The following is a 26,539-nucleotide window of genomic DNA, read 5'->3' as shown; positions in this document are numbered from 1 at the left end:
CTTCACAGGATGAGTAGTTCATTCTCACACAGTAATTTTTTCTGTCTTCAGGAACTAGAGCTGTGCTACAGAAGCCCCGGGGAATTGCAGCTCTTCTCTGAGATCTATGTTGATCACATGGTTTCAGGGATTACGCTCCATATCAAAGACAAGAAGCACAAGAATATCATATGGAAAGCCTTGCTGAAACCAGGTAAAATTAGTTTAAGTCCAGATATCCAAAAGGCAGAATAAAGGCAATGAGTGGGAAGAGGTATATTGTCATTAATTCTCAGTGTTTTGAAATAGTCAGATTAGTTATGTGGCTTTTGCTAAATCCAAAACAGATGGTCTGACCATGGTTTAAACTATGATGCTGTGTTAGTCAGCTGTTCCCAATTGTGACAAAATATATAGAAAAAAATGACTTAAGAATAAAGGTTTGAGGCCGGGCGGTGGTGGCGTATGCCTTTAATGCCAGCACTCGGGAGGCAGAGGCAGGCAGATCTCTGTGAGTTCGAGGCCAGCCTGGACTACCAAGTGAGTCCTGGGAAAGGCGCAAAGCTACACAGAGAAACCCTGTCTCGAAAAACAAAAAAAAATAAAAATAAAAATAAAAAATAAAAAAAAGAATAAAGGTTTGTATTGATTCATGTTCTTAGAACCAAGTTTCAGTCCATGGTCAGCTGTCTCATTTCTTTGAGCATGATGTGAGACAGGATATCATGGATGGGGAGCTTGTGAGAGAAGAGACTGTTCACCTGGTAATTATGAATCAATGAGATAGGAGAGAGCAGGAGTTATAGAGAGAGCAAGGGAGGAGAAGAAGAGGAAGAGGGGAAGTAAAGGAGAGATCAGGAGAGAAGAAGAGAGGAGAGAAGAAGAGAGGAGAGGAGAGGAGAGGAGAGGAGAGGAGAGGAGAGGAGAGGAGAGGAGAGGGAGAGGAGAGGAGGAGAGGGAGAGGAAAGGAGGAGAGGGAGAGGAAAGGAGGAGAGGGAGAGGAGAGGAGGAGAGGAGGGGAGGGGAGGGGAGGGGAGGGGAGAGGAGAGGAGAGGAGAGGAGGGGAGGGGAGGGGAGGGGAGGGGAGAGGAGAGGAGAGGAGGAGAGGAGAGGAGAGGAGAGGAGAGGAGAGGAGAGAGGAGAGGAGAGGAGAGGAGAGGAGAGGAGAGGAGAGGAGAGGAGAGGAGAGGAGAGGAGAGGAGAGGAGAGGAGAGGAGAGGAGGAATGAAGTCCATGCAAGATGTTCTCTTCCAGGACATGCCTCCAGTGACCTACTTCTTGCAAGGTACACTCTTATAGTTTCTGTTCTCAGTACTCACACAATTATGAGTGCATTAGAGTATGATGTCACCCATAAATTCACAGCCCTCATGACCTTTGAATACTGCTGCAAGACTAATCCTTCAACACATGATCATTATAATGGAACACATCATATCCAAATCGCCACATACTGTAAGACCCATTTTCTCAATCTTGTATCCTGATTTCCACCCCCATTGCTGCCCTTGAATTGACAGATTTTGAGATGCACAAAGCATCTAACTCCAGTTCACATAATAACTCAACTTTAAAATGAAGGAATTTTGCCAACATGAGGTACTCAATCTCAAATCCATACATAATTCTTAAATAAATTTTGTTTTGATAATTTTATACATAGATACAATACATTCTAGTAACTCCACCCTAAACACATCTTTTTATCTCCCTCCTACTCCTGGCATCCCCTCCTGTTTAATACAAATCCTTCTCACATTCATAAAGTTTTGATTTATGTCTCACAGAGTTTAACTAGGACCACCTGTGTGTTCATGGGTTTTACACTAACCGCAATACCTAGAGTGCTAACCAGCAGGCAGACATATAGAATGTACACCTCCCTTATCCCTATAATCTATCATTTGCTAATAGTTTAGCAGTAAGTGGTTTTTGTCCCCGTGAGCTGCTTCCCCAAGTCTAGTTGACCGATGGAAAAACTCTACTTGTATGGGTCTATAGACTGTAGGTGCAGGTGCTATGAGTTCATGATGGCCATCCATGGTCATGCCATCTTTAAAAGAGAGCACTTCACAGCCCTTATCCATATCTTCTGTTGCTACATTATTCCCACTTCCTCATCCAGAATGTTCCTAGAGTCTCAAGGGTGTGGTATAAATATCTACTTATAGGGATGAGCACTCAACCATCCCTTATTCTCAATATCTGCACAACGGTAGGTATCTGCATTCATCTACATTCATAGCAAAGAGAGTCATTTCTGAGGAAGTCTGAAGGTAGCCTTTATCTAAAGTATAAACATTGATATTTAGAAGGGCATTCATACTACGTCCATTTAGCTAAGCAGCCATTGTAGCTTCTCTCGAGGGACTAAGACCTCCACAAATAGGGGTTTGCTTGTTTCACTAACTTTATAGTGCTAGTGATGGATTCTGTCTTGTGGACTGGGTCTGAAATGTAATAAGTGAGCACGGGTTGCTCCCATCACAGTTGTGCCACGATTGCAGCAGTGGGACCATCTTGACTGGCAGGATGGCTGTTGATGCCTTTTCTTCCTCAGCAGACTGAATAACACCAAATAGCATCAAAGGAAGCTTCCAACTCATTCCAGTTTGAATTCTCTGTATCGCATATCCAAGATGTGTGGTGTCTTCAGCAATAAGGTCTTATCAATTAGTTTTCATGGGGAGCCAGGAAGAATGACATGCACCTGTATTTTTTGGGGGACCTCCAGGGCCTCCCTGTCCAACAACTCCTATGGAGGTATCTCACACCTGGAACTGTGTTTTTGTTTTGAAATGCACTACTCCTAGGACTTCCCATTTCAAGCCTAATAGGGTGTCCTTTTTTATTTAAATTTTTTTCATTTTATATACCAACTACTGTTCCCCTTTCTCCAGCTCCCACACACACACACACCTTCTTCCCACCCCACCCTTCATCCACTCTTCATAGGGAGTAAGGCCTTTCTTGGGGAATCAACATAGTCTGGCATACCACGTTGAGGCAGGACCAAGCCCCTACCCCCTGCATTAAGGCTGAGGAAGGCATCCTACCATACACAGGGAATGAGCTCTAAAGAGCCAGTTCATATATCTGGGATAAGTCTTGATCCCACTGCCAGAGGTGCTCCCACCAACAGATTAAGCCACACAACTGTCAGCCACATTCAGAGGGCCTAGTATAGTCCCATGCAGGCTCCCCAACTGTCAGTCCAGAGTCTGTGAGCTGGCAGGGTGTCTTGCATTTGAACTCTTTTGTGATTTTTTTTTTAGTAAATTTATTTTACAACATCATTTAGTTCAACATAATAGCCACAGATTCCCCTGTTCTCCCACTCTCGCCCCCCTCCCCCTCCCCCCACCCCACCCCCCATTCCCACCTCCTCCAGATCAAGGTCTCCCCCGAGGACCAGGATCCACCTGGTAGACTCAGTCCAGCCAGGTCCAGTCCCACCCTCCCAGACCGAGCCAAGCGTCCCTGCATAGGTCCCAGGATTCAAACAGCCAACTCATGCAACGAGCCCAGGACCCGGCACCAACACACAGCTGCCTCCCAAACAGATCAAGCCAAATGACTGTCTCACCAATGGCAATCTTACCAAAAGCAATCTACAGATTCAATGCAATCCCCATCAAAATACCAACACAATTCTTCATAGACCTGGAAAGAATAATACTCAACTTCATATGGAAAAACAAAAAACCCAGGATAGCTAAAAGAAACCTGTACAATAAAACAACTTCTGGAGGCATCACAATCCCTGACTTCAAGCTCTACTATTAGTGATTTTTATATTGGGTTACTAAATAATAAGTTTCATTGTGACTTTTAAATACTGTCTTCATTTTCAGTAACCAATCCCACTCACCCCTTGTCTCCTCCATCCCCACCCCTCTTGCAGTTTAAACATTTCTGTCCCCAGTACTCCCTCTCTACCCTCATTTTACCAGTACACTACTGTCCTCCTTTCCTCCCTAAAGCCCTGCTCATTTCTAGTTTTCTGGTTTCCAGGGGTACACCAAATTAGACCCACAGAACTAAAGACTCCAGGGTATAAACTACATTTGAGAGATGTGGTGTTTTTCTTTCTGGGCCTGACTGATCTTCCTCTGTATTTTTCCTATTGTATATACTTACCTTTCATAATTCCATTTTGTCACACCTGAATAAACTTCCATGGTATATATATGGAAAACATTCATTATTTAATTAACTGTTGATGGACATCTAGGCTGATTGTGTTTCTTAGCTATTGTGAACAGAACTTCCATAAACATGGTTGTGCAAATGTCTCCAGAGTAGAATATATATTCCTTTGAATATATTACCAGGAGTGGTAAGGCTGGATTATATGGTAGTTCTATTTGTATAGGTAGTTTTTGTTTTGTTTTGTTGTTGTTGTTTTTTGTTTGTTTGTTTGTTTGTTTGTTTTGGTTTTTCAAGACAGGGTTTCTCTGTGTAGTTTTGGTGCCTGTCCTGGATCTCGCTCTATAGACCAGGCTGGCCTTGAACTCACAGAGATATGCCTGGCTCTGCCTCCCAAGTGCTGGGATTAAACTGGGCTATTTCTAGTTCTTAAGAAGTCTCCAGATTGGATTCTACAGTGACTGGACTAGTTTAAACTCTAACATGCTAGTGTATAAGTGTTTCTCTGTCCTCACATACACACCAACATTATGTATCATTTGTTTTTTCTGTTTGATTGTTTGTTTGTTTGAGACAGAGTTTCCTGTGAGTAACCCTGGCTGTCCTGAAACTCTCTCTGTAGACTAGGCTGACATCAAACTCACAGAGATCCGAGTGCCTCTACCTCCTAAATGCTGGGATTAAAGGCCTATACCACCACCGCCTGGCATTCATTAACATTTGTATCTTTGATATTGAACATTCTCAAGGGATAAGATGGAATCATAAGTGATTTAAACTTGCATTTCTCTAATAGCTAAGTGTTTCCTAGCCATGTGTATTTCTTCCTTTGAGAATTCTGTTACTCATATGGCCAATCTTAGAACTGGGTTATTTTCTTGTTATTTAGGTTTTTCAGTTCCATGGGTATTCTAGTTACTAATCTTCTGTCAGATGTTAGCTGGGAAATCATTTCTCACACTCTTGGCTGCATCTTCACTCAACTGAATCTTTGTTATATAGAACTTTTTAAGTGACCTGAAATCTAGTGTATCAATTATTGGATTTGTTTCCTGTGCTGTTAGAGTCTCCATACTTATGCCATCATGTTGATATGTTCTCTAATTTCTCCCTACTTTCACTCTGCCAGTTTCAGGGTAGTGGGTCTCACACTGAGTTCTTGGGTCATTTGGAGTTGACTTTTTAAAGGTAAGACATAAAGCATCTAGTTCAATCCTTCCATATGTTGCCATGTAGGTTTTTCAGTATCATTTGTTGAATAGACTATCTTTTCTCCAAAGAGTATTTGGAAAGGCCAGCTAGTAGTTTTGTGGATTTTATCTAGGTCTTCTATTCTATTCCATTGATCTGTACATATTTTTGCTCTGGCTGTAGTATTAGCTTGAAATCAGATGTGATAAATCTTTCCACAAAATTGTTTTTTGTTCAGAATTACCTTAGACATCTGTGTCTCTTGTGATTTCACGTCTTCCAGTATTTTTCCACTCTATTTGTGAAGAATGTCACTGTCATCTTAATTGGAGCTCCATTGAGTATGTAGCATGCTTTTACCAGTGTGACTTTTCCACATATTTATTCTTCCACACAACAACTATGGCTGGGTGTCTTTGCATCTTCTAAGGCCTTCTTTGATTTATTTCTTTGATGTATATTTTTAAATTTTCCTTACAGAGTCCTTTCATTTCCGTGGTTAGGCTTTTCTGTCCAAAATTGTGGGCAATATTTATTTATTTGGCTATTGTAAACTCATCCATATTTTCACCCTAACATGGACAAGAGAAAACTAAGTAAGGAAACTTCTTGATTGAAGTAACAATACAGTCTTAGTCTAGAGCCCAAAATGCCAAAACCAAACTCTTCTAATCAGTATCTCTGGGGAAGCCCAGCCCTTGACAGCTGTCAAACTGTGGTTCCTGCTCCTGAGCTGCTACAAACAGGCTTCACATGTGGTCAAAGAATAGGCTTTGCTCAGCCTTGACCTGAGTGAGCCACAGGTAGAGAACTGTCCTGCCCCAGCATCAGGCCAGGGTTTGAATCTCACTTCAGCACTTACTCTGCAGATGATCTTAGAAAATGACTTAACTCATTTGAATCTGACCTTCTTCACCTGTAAACTGGAGATCAGAATTAGTTACTGGTAGGGTGATTGAAAAGGTTAAACACTGTTTATACCCATCTCACAATGTGATCCTTAGCTGAAAGGAGCAATGTTGCTATTTTTCTTTATATGAAGCCAACCTCTTGTGAATGTTAATTTTTTTTTGGTTGGGACAGATTAAGAACTATTCCCTTCCATGTGGAAAAGGATTCAGTTACTAAAAGATTGTAATCATGGTCCTCTTGTGTCCTCAATCTTAAATTTTTGTTTTTTTATATTCATGATCACTCATTGTATTCATTAATAGGTCCAGTTTACCTATAAGTCAGGATACATCAAGATGGTCCAGCCAGCATGGAGTATAAGGAATGTCAATCTTCCTTCATACAAATGGAAGCAGGGCTTCCAACACCACAAATTCTGTCCTTTGGATGACTTCACTAACCTGTTAGAGCAGAGTGAATACCGAGTCTTCTCAAACCCTTGGGGCTTATTCGTGAGCTTAAATGCATTAACCCCCCTCACTTGTTGCTAAAATTAACTCACTGTTCCCATGTGTTCAGTCTTGCTTCATATTGGTTCAGACATCAAACCAAGAACACACTTTTGTGGCATGTGAGTGTACAAGGTCAAACAAGGACAAGAAAGTAGCTTTCTACCCTAAACTAAATGTCAAATGATTTAAGCCAGGAATGGACTTGGTTAGTTTACCATAAAGAATTCAGTCTAGGATAAAATTGAGACTGTGGTTATGTGGGTGAAATGTTTATTACACATTCACATGTCTTCTCCCTCAGTGATGATAGGCTTGGTGCCTAGATTCCCTGTGTGAGTAAGGCAATGTTCACCTTCCAGATTATATCAGAATTCCTGTAGTCCATTCTCAAAATCCCTGGCATGTGTGGGAGTTTCACAGAGAGCACTGTCTGAGGGTAACAGGCATCATTTACAGATGCATCATCTCTCCTTTCTTCCAGGGGACCTCAGGCCTGCACGGCCCATGACTGATGAAGCCAACAAAGGTCAGTAACAGGTATTAGAAGCCAGAGGAGCCAATAGTACTCTGCTGGTAGATCATGTGACCCTTGAGAGAAGGACAGTGAGCAAGAGGGAGCCTCACTTTGCAAACCTCACCAGGACAGGTAGGAGAGGTGCATGCCCAGGGCGGAGTTCCTCTCATGCCCCTTGCTACTTCCCATGTTGACAATAACTCCACCTACTCCCAACCTGAACACCCCAGGATGAACCCCTCCTCCTGGTTAGACAGAGTGTCACACTAATAACTGGCTTTGGAAGGTGCAGATATTTTTTCAAATGACCTTCCAGAGAAAGAAGGGATCCAGGGGGGCAAATGAGGTAGGTGAAAAGAACAAGAAGTGGGCAGTCAGCGGGAGAGCCCATGGAGGAGCCTTTCTTCTCTCAGTACCAGTCTCATCTTCACCCCTAGATGCTGTTACCTTGCTGCATTTCCTGGACCAGCATCGGGAGCAGCTGGTGGCCCGAGTGACATCAGTGGACCCTGTCTTGGACAAGCTGCATGGTGCTGTTCTGAGTGAAGAGGAGTATGAGGCAGTGCGGGCTGAAGCCACCAACCAAGGCAAGATGAGGAAGCTCTTCATCCTCAGTCGGTCCTGGACCAGGGCCTACAAAGACCGAGTCTACCGAGCTCTGAAGGAGACCCATCCTCACCTGATAGTGGAACTCCTTGAGAAGTCAAGTGGCATTTCTGTGGGATCTTGACATCTTAGTGTTTGAGGCATGAGCACTTTATTTTGAGTGCTGGCTCTACCTGACCTTCCTTTGGCCCTCAGATTCTCTGTCTATAAACCAGTGGACATCTGAGTTGCATTTCTGATGATACTGTTTCCAGGACACCTCTTGAGGACCCAGATGTTCCCCTCTTGGCCTTCCCCAGCCAGATGTTCATGTGGGATGAACTTCCAGTGGAAACAAGAAGTCTATTCAGGCCTTGTCCAGCCTGCTCTTACGGCAAGAGTGGCCCGGCTTGTGCCCACCTGACCCACCATGATACAAGCAACTAGGAAGCATGGGAATGGAGACAGTGAGATGGTACTTTTCCCTGAAAAGTGAATGTCTTATGAATAGAAAAGGAAGGAGGTTTCTCAAACATTTCCCACCTCTTTTTCCCAAATAATTTTTATATAACTCTGGTTATATAGATATATAAGTATATAAATAAAACATTTTTACTGAAAGTAAATCTTAAAGAAATTTTATACAACTTTTTGTTGAAATATAATTTTACCATTTGTTAAAGATGAAAGCAAATTTGCAATTAATTTGGTTAATTAAATTGATGTATTTGTTTATTCTTGCATAAGAAATTAAATATCTATTGAATGTTTGATGCTATAAGACATAGGAAAACTTCAGTGTTGATCAGAGTTGGTGGATATTTTGCATTTGTTGTGATTTACACAGATGTGCAGTGCATATTCCAGAAGCTGGTGGAAATTATGTCCTAACCCCAAGCCAAAATTAACTTAGCATCTCTTCATGAAACTCAAGTCAGCAACTCAAAACACAATTTTTAAAACTAAATGTTCTCACATAATATAATGCATATACTTACATGCTAAAAAATGAAAATAGGAAAATAATTAAATCTTTATATTCCACAATGAAGCTATCATTCTTCTAAAAGAGCAGAAAATCTTGTATGTACTGGGAAAAGGCTGTAATCACAGCAAACAATAGCCTAGACTCTAAACCAAGGTGTTTCAGAAATATTTGTTGTGATTGTGTATTGTGCTGGCTAATGCCATGCAAAGTACTCGTACTGTGTGCTCAGAACCACAGGTGCACAGAAGTCGCAAGATACAAATCATATGAAACCCCTGAGATTCAGTGTACATTGTGAATTAATCCTGGCCATTGCACAAAACCTTTTCTTCTTGGCAAAATTTTGCAATCCACACTTTTACTTCCATCATCCCATATGGAGGGTAGGAATCACAGTTTAAGAAACTGATGTACAATAATAGAATGGGTGACTGAACAGAAGGCTCAGTGGTTCAGAGCCCTTGCTGCTATTGCAGAGGATCAGAGTTCTACTCCCAGCACCCAGAACAGATATCAAAATCCCCCTGGGTACCTGCCCCGAGGAGATTTCTTCCCAGACTCCTGGGGAAGATGCTACAAGCATCTTGACTGTATGACTGTTTTCACACACAACTGGGGGATGTTATCCAAATACCCCAAATGTATAGGGGAAGTTGTTCCCAATAAATGATCAGTCATACACTGTTAGAAATACTTGGGAAAAGAATCAATTGGGAAGGCTACAATAGCACACAAGAAATTCCCTGCAGGAAACGGATAATACATTCAACAGCCAATATCACCAAGACTCCTTGTGTTTTGGCTTCAACCTCCACCAGAGACCTTGGCTCCAGTGGGTCAACTTCGTCAGTGCCAGTTGAGTTCCTACATCATATTTCTATGGCTCACAGCAAACAGACGGCTCACAACTAATGCCATGTAACACCAACTCCATGGGATCCAACGCACCATTTTGGACTTCATGGGCACCCACACATGGGTGCACATTAAAACACATACACACACACACACACACACACACACACACACACACACACACACACACACAATAATACAATAATTTTTTAAATTTTTAAAAGAATAATAATTCACATTCCTCTCTACTACTCACCCATCTCCCAGAATTATCTATCTCATCAAAATCCACAGTGTCACTTGAGGCTTAAAAGGCTGTGTGCTTGTCCCCAGGGTATCCCTGACAATTTCTTTCCTCAGGTCACCTGTCTTCCCTTCTGGATCAAGTTTCTGTGCCTCTCTCTGCCAGACTGTGACCAGAGCTGTTAGCCTGGCTTCTCAGTGCCTCCCATCTTCTCCTCTGGACTCTGCAGGTGGGCTGCCTCTGCCTGTGGGAATCTCTGAAGCTCTCCCTCTCTCTCTGTCACTTGGAACACAGTATTTTCCTTATTCTAACTCCTGCACTTCACTGGTCACAGGTAGGCAGCTTTCCCCCAACCTTCTTACACACAGGTCTCTCTAGTTTCATTTGACAAGAGATAATTACAAGTTTTGACCTCCCTTTCTGCCATGTTGACTTAATTGGGAGTTTAGAAATAACTTAGAAACCAAACAAATTGGATAATTACAAGAGAAATCAAGGTTCTTAAATGTGCATAACCAATGTAACACACTGGGGTTATTTGTAAATAAGAGAAAATGTTGAAATATCAATAGCTAAGTATAAATGTCTAGGTAACCCATGCCTCCTTACTGGTGCAGTTAGGATGCTCTGAGAAACAAGCCATGACAGGACAGTCTCTGTGTCCGGCATCAAATCTGTACTGACAAAGTCTCCATAACTGAGGTTCTCAACTTGGCTTCTCTGGAGGACAAGTTACCTGGACAGTGGCCAACGGTGTTGTTGTTTTGGTCAGATAATGTCATATCCAAAGGGAAAATAGAGAATAGAATATCTCAGTATTAATTTTCCTTCTGAGAAATGTTATGATGTCTTTTCTGTGCTGGATGTCTCAATATTCGATCTGTGCAACATGCATAGCTATTGTCATTTTAGTATAAACACATTGTGGTGCCACCAAGTGTCTCCTGAATCTTCAGTAAGTTTCAGATCCTTTAGTAAGTCTGAAAGGGAGAATAAATATTTAGTATAGAGGATATTCTCTTCTATTGATCATCTATTAATGCTTAAATGAATGCTTAATTTCCACAGTAAACAAACTAAAAGAGTAAAATTCATAACTTTGAATTATATCATTGGGTATGCTCTTATCTATTGTCACTGCTGGGGACTTGGCTTTGCTCTATAGGCTGCTTTCTAGAGACTCTTGGTTGAATTCTATAAAAATATAACACCTGAAACAGTGCAGGTTCTCAGCCTATTGAATAATGTAGCTGCTAAAGTGAAAGCTAATAGAAATAAGCTCTTACTGATAAAGAGCCTAAGAAATTATTTTTCTGTAGTTGAATGTTTTCCTGTGTCCTGGCCAGCCAGTGATTGGAACAAATCTCTCTTACTCACATCCCCCAAGTAAACATACAGAGGCTTATATTAATTAAAACTGCTTGGCCATTAGCTCAAGCTTACTACTGACTAGCTCTTGCACTTAAACCGAGCCCATTTATGTTAATATATATATATATATATATATATATATATATATATATATATATATGTTGCCACATGTTCCATGGCTTTTCCTGTGTGCCATTACATGCTGCTCCCTGGATGGCAGGCTGGTGTCTCCTGACTCGGCCTTCCTATTCCCAGAATTCTCCTTGTCTGCTTATCCCACCTATACTTCCTTCCTGGCTACTGGCCAATCAGTGTTTTATTAAACCAGTGTACAAAAGCATTATCCCACAGCATTTCCCCTTTTCTGTTTAATTAAAAAGGAAAGTTTTAACTTTAACATAGTAAAATTATATATAACAAAACAGTTATCAAGCCAGAATTACAGTTATAATATCTAGTCTATTTGTATTTGGCAAAATTAAAGAAAATATTCTATCTATCCTATATTTGTGAGTCCAAGGCCCCACAGTCCCACGCCATTTGTAGCTGGGGTTTTCTCCAGTCCTGCCCAGGCCCACAGCCACTCAGACCCAAATAAATACACAGAGGCTTATATTAATTAAAACTGCTTGACCATTAGCTCAGACTTACTACTGACTAGCTCTTGCACTTAAACCCAGCCCAGTTCTATTAATCTATGTGTCACCATGTGTTCCATGGCTTTAACTGTGTGCCATTACATGCTGCTCCCTGGATGGCAAGCTGGAATCTCCTGACTCTTCCTATTCCCAGAATTCTCCTTGTCTGCTTATTCTGTCTATACTTTCTTCCTATACTTCCTTCCTGGCTACTGGTCAATCATCATTTTTGTCTTTTTTTTTTTAAACCAGTGTACACAAACATTATCCCACAGCATTTTTCCATGAAGTTAAATGCAAGTAAATTGATTGTTCCACACTGTTAATAATTGACAGGTCACATATGATTTACATGTGCTGTTGGGCAGAGCCAAGGTGCCCCACAGCAGGTGAGAGAGTGAGAGACAGAGATGCCATGCAGACAGTGCTCAGTGAAGAGTTTTATTTGGTGGAGGGAAGAAAGTGAGGAAGAGAAAGGGGGAAAGAGAGAGAGATCGAGGTGGGGTGAGGGGTTCAAGTGGTGCACACCTCATGGGAGGAATGTGGAAGAGAGGAGAGAAAGAAAAAGATAAGAGAGAAATGGGTGGAGTCAGGGCATAGGGTGGAGCCAAAGGGTGAGATCAGAATATTAACAGCATTAACATGTTACTTGGGGTCTATAAAAGGGGGTCCTCTTTTTAAGATTTTATAAAAATACTCCAAGGGAGCCGGGCGGTGGTGGCGCACGCCTTTAATCCCAGCACTCAGGAGGCAGAGCCAGGCAAATCTCTGTGAGTTCGAGGCCAGCCTGGGCTACCAAGTGAGTTCCAGGAAAGGCGCAAAGCTACGCAGAGAAACCCTGTCTCGAAAAACCAAAAAAAAAAAAAAAATACTCCAAGGGTACTGCCTAAAGTTACCTCTTAAAATCCTATAGAGATTGTTTTTAATGCTTTTATCAATGACTTTTGAAAAGGACAAAAAGCATATTTACACACAAATTCCACATGTTCCACATGAAATATTATACCCACTCTGGGTTATACAGCTCAAATTAATATTCCTACCATTTCAGAAACAGCTTGTAGAATGATGTTAAAAAATGGATACATTCCTGGAAAAGCAATTGGAAAGAAATATCAAAGAAAATCACAGGCTCTACAGGTTGTCTAGCAGCAGGATGGAGCAGGAACTGGCTACCCAAATTTGGAATAGGGGCCACTGCCAGAAGCCCAACTGCTCTACCTTTCAAAAGGCTAACTAATAAGCCTGTATGGGTGGAGCAATGGCCCTAACTAAAGAAAAAGTACAGGAACTTGAGCAACCCACTAGTAAAAGAAAAGTTACATGTTAAGCACATTGCAGAAACTACTAGTCCTTGGAATTCTCCTGCATTTGCAGTTAAAAAAGAAATCTGAAAAAATGGAGAATATTAACTGATTTCAGAGCTATAAATAAACCAATTGAATGTTAGGGTCTTTATAACCTGCAATTCTTTTACCTTTTTTATTACCTAAAGATTGGCCTATTACAGTTATTGATTTACAAGAATGTTTCTTCACTATCCCTTTACAAGGACAAGATAGAGAGAAATATGATATTACAGTATCTACTTGTAATAACACCCACACTGTAAAGACACATCAATTCAAAATCCACATAGGTGTCCAAGGGCCACACCGATCTGAGTGGCCTGTGCTGCCACTTGGTGTCATGGTGACTTCTGGGATAGAGCTGCAGCTGAGGCCCATGTCTGGGTCCATGGTCCTACTGCACTCAGAGTCTCAGTTGATGACCTTGGCTCCTGTTATGTCCTAAGTCTAGGGGAATGTCTAGGGTCTGACCTGTCACCTGAGGCCATATTGATGTCCAAGAGCCATGTTTTAGCTGTGCCACATTGATCTGAGTGACCAGTACTGCCACCTGGAGCCATAGTGACCTTCAGGCTCTGGTTGCTGCCCAAGGCCATGTCTGGGCTGGTGGTCTTATAGCAGCCAAAGTCTATGTTGCTGTGCATGGTCCATGTTGTCACCAAAGCTACAGGGAAGCATGGGGTCTGGCCCACAGCCTATGACTTGTTGGTATCTGTTGGCCATGACACGACCTGAGCCAGGCTGACCTGAGTGGCCTTTGCTGCCACATGGTTGGTGTCTGTTGTCCAGGCCCCAGCTGCTCCCAAGAGCCATGTCTGTGTCCATGGCCCCACTGCAGCCAAGGTCTGTGTTGGTGTCTATGGCTCCTCTTACCATCAAAGGCCCTGAAGATGCCTAATGTCTGGGTCACCACCTGGGGCTATGTTGGTGTCCAAGGGCCACACTGCTTCTGGGGCCATGCTAATCTGAGTGGCCTGTGCTACTTCCTTAGGCAATTGTGATATCCAGGCCCAGGCTGCTGCTGAGGACCATGTCTGTGTCTGTGGTCCTACTGCAACTGGGGCTCACATTACTACCAAAGGATACACAGAGGCCTGGGGTCTTGGCTGGACCCTGTGGCCTTGTTGATGTCCAAGGGCTATGCTGTTTCCAGAGCCATGGTGTCATTCAGGTCCAAGCTACTGCTGAGAACCATGTCTTCGTCTATGGTCCCGCTGCAGCTAGGATCTGTGTTGTTATCTGTAGCCTGTTTTACCACAGGAAGCCATAGAAACCATGCATAATGAAATCAGAGGCCCATGCTGAGCCAGACCCATCCTTCGCTGGCCCTGGGAAAGCTGGACTTGCCCCTCACTGGTGACTGCAGCAAGAAAGCTGTCCATGACCCTCATAGAAGAGCTAGACCTGGGAGAACTGGCTCCAATGGCATGGGCATGGGATAAGTGGCTGTGCTCCTCACCTGAGCAGGGTGGCCCCAGTGGCCCTGACTGACCAGCTCAGCTACCACCCAGGCCCATGTCAAGGGACTTGGATTGGCCCACCCCAACATCTACTCCATCTATGACTTTCTGGAACACATGAAGAGACTGCTACTGTGGAACAATAGCCACAGGACCTTCATGACTCAGGGAAGCTGCAGAATATCCAAGAAAAGTTTCATGAGAGTTCAGTGATAATGGTGTACCAGAAACCAGAGACCTTGAACCAGACTGATGACTCATTTGCAGTGAACATTTACAAGGAAAACTGATTGGACAAAAGGGTATACTGTGTGACATACCTTGGCTCCCAGTGCTACTAAGACAAATAAGATGTTAGAAGGTGGGAAAGATGAAAAAGGAAGAGGTTTTTTTTCCTATTTATTTGTTTGGCTGGTTGTTTTTTTTTTTAATTTTAATTTTTTTTAATTTCATTTTGGGAGATGCTGCAAAGGTGAAGGGCTGGTCTAGAGGGGCCAGGAAGTGAGTGGAATTAGAGTGCAGGATGTGAAATTCTCAAAGAATCAATAAAAATTATGTTAAAAAAAAGAAGAGCTCAATTGCACACTCTTAATGATTTTCAAAAATTATTGAGAGATATTAACTGGCTGCAGCCTACCATTGGACTGACTATTCAAGAATTAAGTAATTTGTTTCAAAATATGCAAGATGACTCAGACTTAAACACTCCAAGGCAATTAACAGCTGAAGAAGAAAAGGAATTGGCTCCAAGTGGTGGTGGTGCATGACTTTAATCCCAGCAATTGGGAGGCAGAGGGGAGCGGATATCTGGGAGTCCAGACCAGCCTGGTCTATGAAGTGAGTTCTAGGATAGCTAGGACTGTTACACAGAGTAGCCCTTTGAAAGAAAGAAAGAAAGAAAGAAAGAAAGAAAGAAAGAAAGAAAGAAAGAAAGAAAGAAAGAAAGAAAGAAAGAAAGGAGGGAGGGAGGGAGGGAGGGAGGGAGGGAGGGAGGGAGGGAGGGAGGGGGGGGGGGGGGGGGGAGGGAGGGAGGGAGGGAGGGAGGGAGGGAGGGAGGGAAGAGAGAGAGAGAGAGGGAGGGAGGGAGGGAGGGAGGGAGGGAGGAAAGGGAGGGAGGGAGAGAGAGAGAGAGAGAGAGAGAGAAGGAGAGAAGGAGAAAAGAGAAAAGGAATTACCCCAAATAGAACAGAAATTACAAAATGCCTATGGAGATAAGTTAGATCTTCAATTGAATGTAATTTAGATGTTTCACCTTCTACCCATTCCCCTACTGGACCAATTATGTAAAGGGAGGATAAAAAGGGTTTTTTTTGGGGGGGACAAGGTTTCTCTGTGTACCTTTAGTTCCTGTCCCAGATCTCACTCTGAAGACCAGGCTGGTCTCAAACTCACAGAGATCCTCCTGGCTCTGCTTCCTGACTGCTAGGATTAAAGGCATGTACCTCCACCACCCAGCTGAGAATAATATTTTAAAATGGATTTTTTAAGTTCAACAGCAGATTAAAAGTTTTCTGAATTAATTATAAAAGGAAGTATAAGACTTCAACAATTGTGAGGAATCCATCCAGGTGAAATTGTAGTGCCCTATACTAATACTAAAATTATCCAATTATGGGTGATTAATGATGATTGACAAAGAGCTTATAACAATTTCTTAGGTAAAATTAACAATTACCCCAGCAATAACCAGTTTCAATTTATAATAAGAACAAAATGGATTCTTCCCCACATAGTGAAAAGAGCACCTATTTCTGGGGCTCTTCCATCCTATATATATGAAAATAAATTAAAATGGCTGATTATTAAGCAGTAAATATAAGTAAAATAATTCAAAATCCACGTTCCAGTCCAATAAGAGTTATATGCCATTTTAATGTTTTGTTAGACTTTAATGAATCTCTTAATATAATTACTGATTCTCAATATGCAAAAGGGGTTGTATTCCATATAAACTGCTGAACTAATTCCTGATAACTCAGAATTAACTTTGTTATTCATACAACCACAAAAATAATTCTGAACAGAACTTAACCCACTATATATCACTCATATTTGATCTCATACTGGATAGCCTGGGCTATTATCAAAAGGAAATAAAGAAATTGATCAATTACTGATAGAAAATGTGTTGGAGGCTTCAGAATTTCATAAAAGACATCATGTTAATAATAAAGGCTTAAAAATTTCTTCCATTAGGAGAAGTGGATGAGATCTGCATGAGTGGACTGGGTGTCGGGGGGTGGCAGAGGGTGAGGAGTGGGGGATGAGAACATAGGGAAATGGGAGGGTCGAGCTGGAACAGGGACAGAGTGGGAGGGCAGGGAGGAAGATACCATGATAGATGAGGACATCATGGGAATAGGAAGAGGCAGGGTGCTGGGGAGGCTCTCAGGAATCCACAAGGTTGACCACACCTTGGTCTACTGTCAGTGGTCCAGAGGATGCCTGGACCGGTCTACTCTGGTGACCAGCCTAGCAAATAACCTAGCTGTCATCATAACTAGCCTTTGTCCAGTGGCTGATGGAGGCAGATACAGAGATCCACGGCCAGGCACCAGGCTAAGCTCTGGGGATCCAATTGATGAGATAGAGGAGAAATACTGCAGGCGAGGGACGTCAAGATCATGATGGGAGGATGTGCAGAGATGACCGGCCACACTAGTGGGGGCCCATGAACTGTGGACTGGTGGCTGTGGAGCACCCATGGGACTAGACTAGGCCCTCTGGATATGGAAGATGGTTGTTTGACTCGAACTGTTTGGGGCGCACCCAGGCAGGGGCATTGGAATCTTTCCCTGGTCTATGGGCAGGCTTCTGGAACCTGGCGCCTGTGGTGTGACACCTTGCACAGCCTTGGTGCAGTGGGAAGGGGCTTGGACCTGCCTAGGCTCAGTGTGCTGGGCTCTGCTGACTCCCCATGGGAGACCTCAATTTGGGGGATGTGGGGTGGCTTGGGAAAGAGGGCTTGGGGATGGGAAGAGGAAGGAATCTATGGATAGTATGTGGAGTGAGTAGAAAATTTCTTAATAAAGAGAAATGAAAGAAAAAATTTCTTCCATTACCTGACCACATGATGAAAAAAATTATAAAAATTGCCCTACTGGTTCTTTGTATAATCAAGTACTTTTACCTGCAAGAAGTAATCCTAAAGGTATACAGAAAAATACAATAAAATTTGACAAATAGATATATTTAATTTAACAGATTTTGAAAAATTAAAATATAGTAATCATATCATTGATACATACATACTTTAGATTCCAATTGGCATCTGCTGTGAGTTCTAAAAAGGCTAATTCTATAATTATATATTTATTAGAGGCAATGACTATAATGAGAATACGGATATAAATTAAAAGTGAAAATGGCCCTGCTTATGTTTCCAGTAAAAGAAAACAATGTGTTTGCACATCATAACATAAATCACATTACAGGGACACTTTATAATCCTATAGGACCAGTAGTTTTTGAAAGATCTCACAGCACTCTAAAAGAATGCTTTTTAAACAGAAGGAGGATGTCAGGACTCCCCAGGATAAATTGAATAATGCTTCACTAACTTCAAATTTTTAAATGCTAATGAAGCAGGGACAACAGCTTCTGAAGGCATTGGATTGTGGGGGAAAAATCTGCTGAATTAAGTCAGCCTGTGTACTACAGGGATATTTTAACATCAGAATGGAAACCAAGAAAGGTGTTATGTTGGGACCAAGGTTATGCTTATGTTTCTGCAGGAGATAAAAAGCTGTGGAAGAAAGTTTTAAAAGCCTTTGAAGAAGATGGCTGATTCTCTTACCTGGGGACAACTTAAGAAATTGTCTGATGAAGGGAAAAGAACAGTTTGACAAGCTGGGGAAACTTTGAATGCTAGAATTTGTTCCTTGTGATGCCGTCTGGGTAAGTATACAGGTAACAGGGACCAAGTATACATATTGGGCATATATTTCTTTCTTCTTTCTCTTTTCTCTCTTTCTTTTCTTTTCTTTCTTTTTTTTTTGTTTGTTTTTTGTTTTTCGAGACAGGGTTTCTCTGTGTAGTTTTGGCACCTTTCCTGAAACTCACTCTGTAGCCCAGGCTGGCCTCGAACTCACAGAGATATGCCTGCCTCTGCCTCTCAAGTGCTGGGATTAAAGGTGTGTGCCACCACTGCCTGGCTGGGCCTATATTTCTAATCCTCCAATTAACATAAGAGTAACTTGGGGAGATATGTGTAGGAGAGGGGGCCTAGCAAAAGAATCCAACCCTGACCTTAGAGCCCAAAACCAGAGACTGAAACACAGTCTGAGTCTGAGACCTGAGCCAGAGAAAGAAACACTTTATACCCAAACCCAGAACCAAGGAAATATGTCCTGACTCTGAAACCAGTACCAAAGAAACACTCTTGGTCCCTAGAATCAGAGCCAGTAAAAGAAATACGCCCTAGCCTTAGAATTATAGTCAAAAAGCCAAGAAAGACCAGTGAAAGAAACACATTTGGGCTCTGAAATCAGGGCCATCTCTGCCCCTAACCCACAAAACTAACCAAAACCTGAGCAGAAAAAACTAACCAATCCTTGGTTACCTCTTCCTCCAAGACATCCTATTGAGGACTATGAGGGTCCATCCCCTTAATAGTCCCCTCACAGGGTCCAGGAAGAATCTACAACCAGCTGATATTTTTATCTTTGATGAAAAGAAATGAATCTATGTACACAAAACTCCTTAGTCCATATACTTTATTATTCTATGTCAGTTCTCTCTCTACACAGCTTCTATTCTGCTCTCATGCCTAGCTCCATTCTTGCCTGATTTGTCTCTACCTTTATCTGTTGTCCCCTCTAAGTTCTAGCTTAATTCTCTCATCTTAGTTCTGCCCCATCTAGGTTCTCATCCATCTAGTTCCTTCCCATCTTAGCTCCTCCCCCATCCCCTTCTTTCTCATCTTGTTCTTCCTCATCTTGTACTTCCTCATTTGGCTCTTCCTCATCTTCCATCTTGTTCCTCTAGTCCTCTCTTTTAGCCCTTCAATCTAGTTCTTCCTATCTAGTCCATTCCTCTCCAGTTCTTACCCATCTAATCCTTCCATTCTCTTTTTTCCTCTCTCTCTCCTCCTCTCTGTCTCCTTATTCTCTCTGTTCTCCCTAAGTCTCTCAGGAACCAGTTATAAACCCAAACAATAGCAATCTTCTCGAAAAGCAAGGTCAGTAGGCTTGAATTCTTATGGGGTCATAAAGGCAGGTAAGACTTTTCCTCAGGCAGTGACTACCAGGCTTTCCTTTATAACCCAAAAGGGGAGTGGTAAAGGAGGAGGTCAATTGAGAGCTAATGATAAGTTAATATATCAAGAAGGGAATTTGCCAGGCGATGGTGGCGCACGCCTTTAATCCCAGCACTCGGCAGGCAGAGGCAGGTGGATCTCTGTGAGTTCGAGGCCAGCCTGGTCTCCAAAGTGAGTTCCAGGAAAGGCGCAAAGCTACACAGAGAAACCCTGTCTCGACACCCCCCTCCCCCCAAAAAAAGAAGGGAATTTATGTGCTCAATCTGCATTCCTAGAAGTCATTAGGTGAGAAATTAGGAGTCTATTAGTAAGGCTGTAAGGAAGGAGGGTCCAACGCTAAATTGCACAAGAAATAGAGTTATCCTCCTGACCTAGGAGACAGGTGTTGTTTCATTTGGCCTTGGATGGTTGGTAGGTATTGCAGATAAATACACTGTTAGGGATTCTTGGAAGCACACAAAGCATTACAAGAAAATCAGTGTAGGACCCAACTAATATATATACAAAGCTAAAATACCACCAAGACTTCTTAAGCCATGGCTTGATCTTTGGAGAAATCCTTGACTTTTCCAAGTAGTAGTTTTTGTGATAGTAGCTGAATTTCATTATGTTTTCCTGTGGCTAGTAGCAACATCCTATATAAACCACCCTGACTGGTCAGTTGTGTGCTGTTCTCTCCATGCTGGTAGAAGCAGCCACTCTCCTGGACTCCTCCTTCCCAAATAAATCTCTTTCTCAAAAGAGTTTTGGGTGTGAAGATCTTCATTCCCCAGTACAGAGAAAAAGATTGCTAAGACGTTCCATAGTGGACTGAGCAACAAAAAATAAAACAAAACAAAACTTGCTGAGTCATCCCTCAGGGTGCTGAGCAAGGGGCAGGTGAACAGAAGAACCTTGCTGAGAAGTCCTTCATGGGGTTGAGCAAGGGGGAACTGAAAAAGTAACACTTTTCTCCAGTGTCAGAGCCAGAGGAGATTGCTACATTTCTGCAGGGGTTTCCCTTTTTGCAGAGTGAAGCAAAAGAAGTAACATCTTAGGCCAGAGAGGAAGCAGAACTCTGCTAGAAATCCCCCTTAAGTGGGGGCTGAGCAAAGCTCAGCAATAGCAGCTCTCCAGGAGAGGAACAGGATTGCTATATCTGGCAGCAAGACCATGCCCCACCACACCAGGTATAGCCTGACTACCGAACAGTCAGGATACCCTTCCCAACTCAGCTATCCTATCAGCTCCAGGCCTGACTCTCCCAAGCAGTCAGAATACCTTCCCTTCCAAGACTGAGCTGTGTCACTGCAGCTCCAGACATCAGAGCTGTCCTAGCAGCTCGAGGTATCCAGGATACCTCACCCTCCAGCTGAGCTGTCTCATTGCAGTTCCAGCCATCAGAGCTGTCCTAGAAGCTCAAGGTGTTGCCTGACTTCCCAAGTACTCAGGATACCTTCCCCCCAGAGTTGCAACACAGTTACTTACATTTTGGTGTCAAAACCTGGGACCAAACCCACAGAGTTGCAAAACTTAATTACAATATGGACATTCCTGTGGTAAATGAATCTTCTTGGCTATCTGGTCCTTATGACAACTGAGGAGTGGCTAAGCCTGTGGAGGAGGGTAAGGAAATCATAAATTATACTATGAGAGTACAAGGAATTTCTATTTGCATGGGAAATGGAATTTGAAGTCTAAATATAACTTTTCCAGTGTGATTATCTATGGTTAATATTATCCAGGATTTTCCTAAGTTTTATATACTTCATGCATCTAGTTTTAGAGGATAGGAGATTAATGTTACTAGTTCCTTAAATCTGCCCCTTTGTGAGATGAGGGTTACCAACAAGGAATCTGACTGGGTCCAATGGCAACAATGTAAAGTTGAGAAACCTTGGGTGATTATTAATATCTCCCTTGGAGAAGTTATTGATTAGAGCCCATATAGCTTCCCTCAGGGAAAATATTCTCACCCAGAATTGAGATGATAATGGTATAATTCAAATGGAACTATGAAAATTAGCTCTAATGTTAATTAACCTATTTGATGGCATGGAGTTGAAATCCAAGTCAGGTCCTCTCTTGAAATTTGGCAATTCAGTTCAAACTAAGTTAAGAAAATTAGAAAGTGCTTTCAGCCCTCTTAAAGCATGGGAAGGAAAGTTAAACATTGCACATGGTAGAAAGAGAGAACTGAAACCTAAATGTTGCCCTATGGCATGTGCACACATAACACACACACACACACACACACACACACACACACACACACACACAAATATACCACAAGCACATACCACACATACACATGCACACACATACACCACACACATATGCACACACCATACACAAACACAAATAAATAAATGTTAATATAATAAAGAAGTAACCACCTCTCAGAGCCTATAAGGACTTTTTGTACTTATATTGTGGGTCAAGAACTAACTTGAGTCCATGGGATATAACAATCAACAAGCACACTTCATCCAGTCTTCCAAGAGTTTCCATGCTTTTTGTAGGTAGAAGTGACAGAAACAAATCACGTTTGTGCTGTTGGGTGGTAACAAGTATCAAACAGAAGAATAAAGGAGGGTAATTCTGGAAGGACAGTGCTATTTTCTAAAAGGGTCAGCAAGCTTCTACCTAGTAGAAAGTCATTCAAAAGCATGGTGAAGCAAGCGCAAAGGTCCTAAGGTGAGCAAGTTCCTGGTGTGTTCAAGGAGTAGAAAGGCAGAGCAGATAACCCACAACAGAGTGAGTGAGGTGTATGAAGTGGGATCTAATGTCAGAAAAGGGCAGAGTTCAATGGCTAGGGTCATGTAGAGCTCATGACCACTCAAAGAAACCAGTATGTCCCTCACTGTGAGATGGAAAGGATAGGAAGGTTTGACTAAGAGGTGACTTAAACTAATTTACATATTAGATTGTGACTCTGACTTCAAGACTGAGAATAGACCATGAAGCATCAGTAGGAGAGTTAGGATGCTGGAGCACAGACCCAGGATGCTGGCTGGACCAGCAGTCTCCTTGGGCACAGTGAAGAGTCAGATTACAGATCTGTTTAAAAGCCAGGGTCAGGGTTGGGGAGACGGCTCAGTGGATGAAGCACCTGCTATGCAAGCATAAGGACATTTGTCTGATCACAGCATCCTCACAAATGCATGCTGGGATGGCTACAGGCTTGTCATCCCAGAGCTCAGGGGGAGGAAACAGGAAGTACCCCCAGCTGGATGACTAGCTAGACTAGCCAAATCTATAAGCTCTCAGGTCACACACATGCACACATATGTGAGTTCACATGCACATGAACATGCAGACACACCACACACCTACAGAATAAAACATGTTAGAAGCAGTCAAATACCATATTTGAGATTTAGAAGAGTCTAGGAGTGAGAAAAGATCTAGGGTTTGGGGCCCTAGAGTCACTTGATGAAATGAAGAGCCTGTAGGCTGGGCAGGCTACAGGGAGGAGAGAGAGTGCAGAGATCCAGAGCACAAATCTGGGAGACCCAGGAGCCTTTGCTGAACTGGGACCTGTTGGCAAACCTGGGAGATTAGTAGATGAGTGAAGTGAGGCTCAGACATGAGTCCTGCACTCAGGAGGCAGGGCCTTTTGCAGGCCTGGATGAAGCTCTCAAGCCTGACTCCTCCTCCACCCCAGTCACCTGCAGAGATTGCACAACAGGAAACAAGCTGAAATTATGTTGAACCTCCACTCCCAGGGTTCAGAGGAAGAGCAACTGCGCAGGCTCTCTGATACCTGCCTTCCTGGAGGAGCCAGATTCTCTTTCACTTTCAAAGAAAACATTTACTTGCTGAGGAGCCTTGGCCTGGGACACAGTGAGCTTCTTAGAAGAGCAGGGTGAGTAGTGGGAAGAACAGAGTCCACCAAACCATTTGAGTTGTGGGAAGGAAGTGCTGGCCTGACTGCACTAAGGCATACTATGGCAGACATAGGGACCTGTGCTGAGAGCCAGAACTCAGGCTCCAGCCCTGCTGGAGGCCAGCTCTGGTGGGTGAGAGGTTGCTGGATTCCCCTGTGTGCTTCATGTGCCTGTTGCTATCATAGTCTGTCCTGCACCCTCCTCTCTCCTGTCTGACCTGCAGCTGTAGGAATAAAGGTCATGAATGGATAGGTGTTAAATGGGAAGACAGGGGATGAGAAATAAAGAAGACATAAAAGATAACTAATGACTTATGCCATGCAAATTTATTAAAAAGTACATCATATAAACTATTTACAGAGGAAAGTGGCCAAGGTCAAAAGAGCTAAGTTAGACAATGTTGGCAAACAGAGGATCCCTCAGACACAGCTGCCTTAGATTGATAACCACAACCCAGGGGAGGAGTCAGGTCCCCAGGAGCTACAACTTCAATTCCTCCGAGGCACTGACTCCAGTGTCAGACTGGCTTTTCCAAGTCCACTTCTGGACATGTCACAGAACTAATGTTCCCTTTGTCCTTTCACCAGGGCCTATGGGAAAGTCTTGGGTCACTCTTACCCTCCACACTTACCCATGGGTCTCTATCATTTTCTCTGGGTAATTTGTTCTTCCAGATAGTTGGTTTTGGGTTGTTTCCCCTGTGTGGTGCTCAGGGACAGGAAACTTCTAAAGATTCCTTCACAGGGCCTAGCTTGAACTCAAACTGGACTCTTGAGTCTCCCTCTGTGATGCCTCTCCCCACCCTACACTCTGTCACAGTAATGACTGAAGGACTGATCTCCTTAGAGTAGGACACTAGAAAAGGAAGAAGCTGAGAACACAGAATAGTGAGTGTCCTGCACATTCCATCCCTGCATCCTTCACCCCTGTCTTCCTATCCTCTCATGCTCTGTTCCTGGAATCCCAGCACCCCTTTACTCCATCCCCCAACCCTTCTCCCTTGACTAGCATCCTCTAATCCTCCCAGCTGTCCTGCTCCATGTCCTGCATCCTTCCATCTTCTTGCTTTCTCATCCCTACAGTTCCCACCCTCCATTCTCCAGATGCCCACCTTTCCACTCCTCCCTCTCCAGCACTTTCCATGGCTAGGCCTGAGCCAAGTCTTTGCTGCTGTGGTTCTCCAAAGTTAGAGGCCTGGATCTCCTGTCTGCTGGTGTTGATGGGAACTGTGTCCTCCTCCAGGAACAGCACTGCTTCTGCACCAGCAAACCCAAGCTGGTTGAGAGGCCAAAGACTTAATTAAGGACCGGACAGAGATTCAGTGACAGTCATTTTCCTAAGGACAGGCTTTTGTTCCCTCCCACTCTGACTCCTCCCCTTGGTCTCTCCATTCCTCCTTATCCTCACACTTCCATTTTCCTGTCCTTTAAAAGTTTTACACAAGTTCCTCCTGGATCAAATCACTGCCATCACGAGGTCCACACTAGGACAATGGCTGCCCTGGCTAGGAGCTTACTGGGTCCCCTGTCTTCAGTCTCATCTTACTAACTATTGCCCCTGTCTAATAACTGTGTTCACAGGTTTCTTCGGAAGCAAATGACAGTAACCACAGGATCCACTGCTGCAGATTAAGTTAAACTCCTTTTCTGCTACATGAAGTCAACCTACAACCTACACTCTCTTAAAACCTAGGGACAGAGCCTTGTACCACCTCCATCATCCCCCTCCCACAGGAAACAGTCAATGAAAGATTCCCCTTCTTTTTATCTGTCCTCAGGATCAGATAAATGACCTTAATGACCTAAAAGAAGCTTAGACAAGTTGAGAACCCCTGACTCAGCATAATGATAAGCACACCTGCCTGACATAAAAGCCAATACAGTAATGACAACATTCATTGGCATCATTCATGAAACTATAAAAAACACATTCATTAGAGCTCCCTATTCTGCTCTATAAAGCCCAAGCCCCTGAACCTAGCACACAGTCTCCATCCCCAGGAGAGCCTGGAGTCCTTCAGTTGTTCTGACCAGAGGACAATCTGTCCATGTAGAGACTGCTCTGCTCTTTCTTTTATTTCCAGCTCTCCTCCATTGGTTCCAATAAAATACCCATTTCCAGAGCAGAAATGGCTGACAGAGATAAGAATTCACCACTCCCCTGTGTGGAGCAACAACAGAAGGGAGACGTGAAGCAGAACCAGCTGGAGCTACACCACCTAATAAAATATGAGAGATCTCTCCCAATAGCAGGAGCTCAGGTACAGTTAGCATTTGCCACTGAGGTGCCTAAGCATAAGAGTCAAAAGGCCTTGGACCTACCCCACCGCACATGTAAACTGCATGGATCCTCTTTCCTGTCAAAGAAGGACTCAACGCTGAGTAAGTATACCAAGGATCCCAATCCGTGACTGTGAAACCTCTTCATCACCACTGAGCACTCATGCAAGGGTTTCCATGGCAGGCTAACCTTCTGTCAAAAGTGTCCGAGGCCCAGGAGAGGCTGAAATAGGAAGGCTTGCAGAAGCCCTAACTGAAACCTAAGGCCACACCCTCTTATACACCATGCATCTCATGCCCTCAAGGTGGTGCTAGCAGCCCCTGGGAAAGAGCGCTCAGAAGTTGTAGTGGGGAGAGGCTATAATTCAGAGAGGCTCTGAGATGCATGGATACAGGGCTCAAGCCAGC

General features: G+C 43.2%; 2 protein-coding genes and 1 pseudogene across 3 annotated transcripts in view; all 3 read left to right on the top strand.

Moving 5' to 3' along the window:
• LOC102914520 (NACHT, LRR and PYD domains-containing protein 1a-like) overlaps positions 1-8,779 on the top strand; it is a 57,231-nt gene extending 48,452 nt beyond the window's left edge. For both annotated transcript variants that reach the window (XM_076542814.1, XM_076542815.1), the window contains exons 12-14: positions 52-193; positions 7,204-7,248; positions 7,674-8,779. In XM_076542814.1, coding sequence (XP_076398929.1) covers positions 52-193; positions 7,204-7,248; positions 7,674-7,966 — 480 coding nt within the window. In that variant the 3' untranslated portion in view covers positions 7,967-8,779. The remainder of the gene's footprint in view (positions 1-51; positions 194-7,203; positions 7,249-7,673) is intronic.
• The window catches only part of LOC121826470 (NACHT, LRR and PYD domains-containing protein 1a-like), a 265,206-nt gene that overhangs the window by 122,257 nt on the left and 116,410 nt on the right, over positions 1-26,539 (top strand). The window lies entirely within an intron of this gene.
• Positions 25,981-26,539, top strand: part of LOC102914203 (NACHT, LRR and PYD domains-containing protein 1a-like) — a 57,206-nt pseudogene continuing 56,647 nt past the window's right edge.

The sequence above is a fragment of the Peromyscus maniculatus genome, chromosome 8 (genome assembly GCF_049852395.1).
Source record: "Peromyscus maniculatus bairdii isolate BWxNUB_F1_BW_parent chromosome 8, HU_Pman_BW_mat_3.1, whole genome shotgun sequence".
NCBI classification, from domain to species: domain Eukaryota; kingdom Metazoa; phylum Chordata; class Mammalia; order Rodentia; family Cricetidae; genus Peromyscus; species Peromyscus maniculatus.
This window is presented reverse-complemented; position numbering and strand designations above follow the sequence as displayed.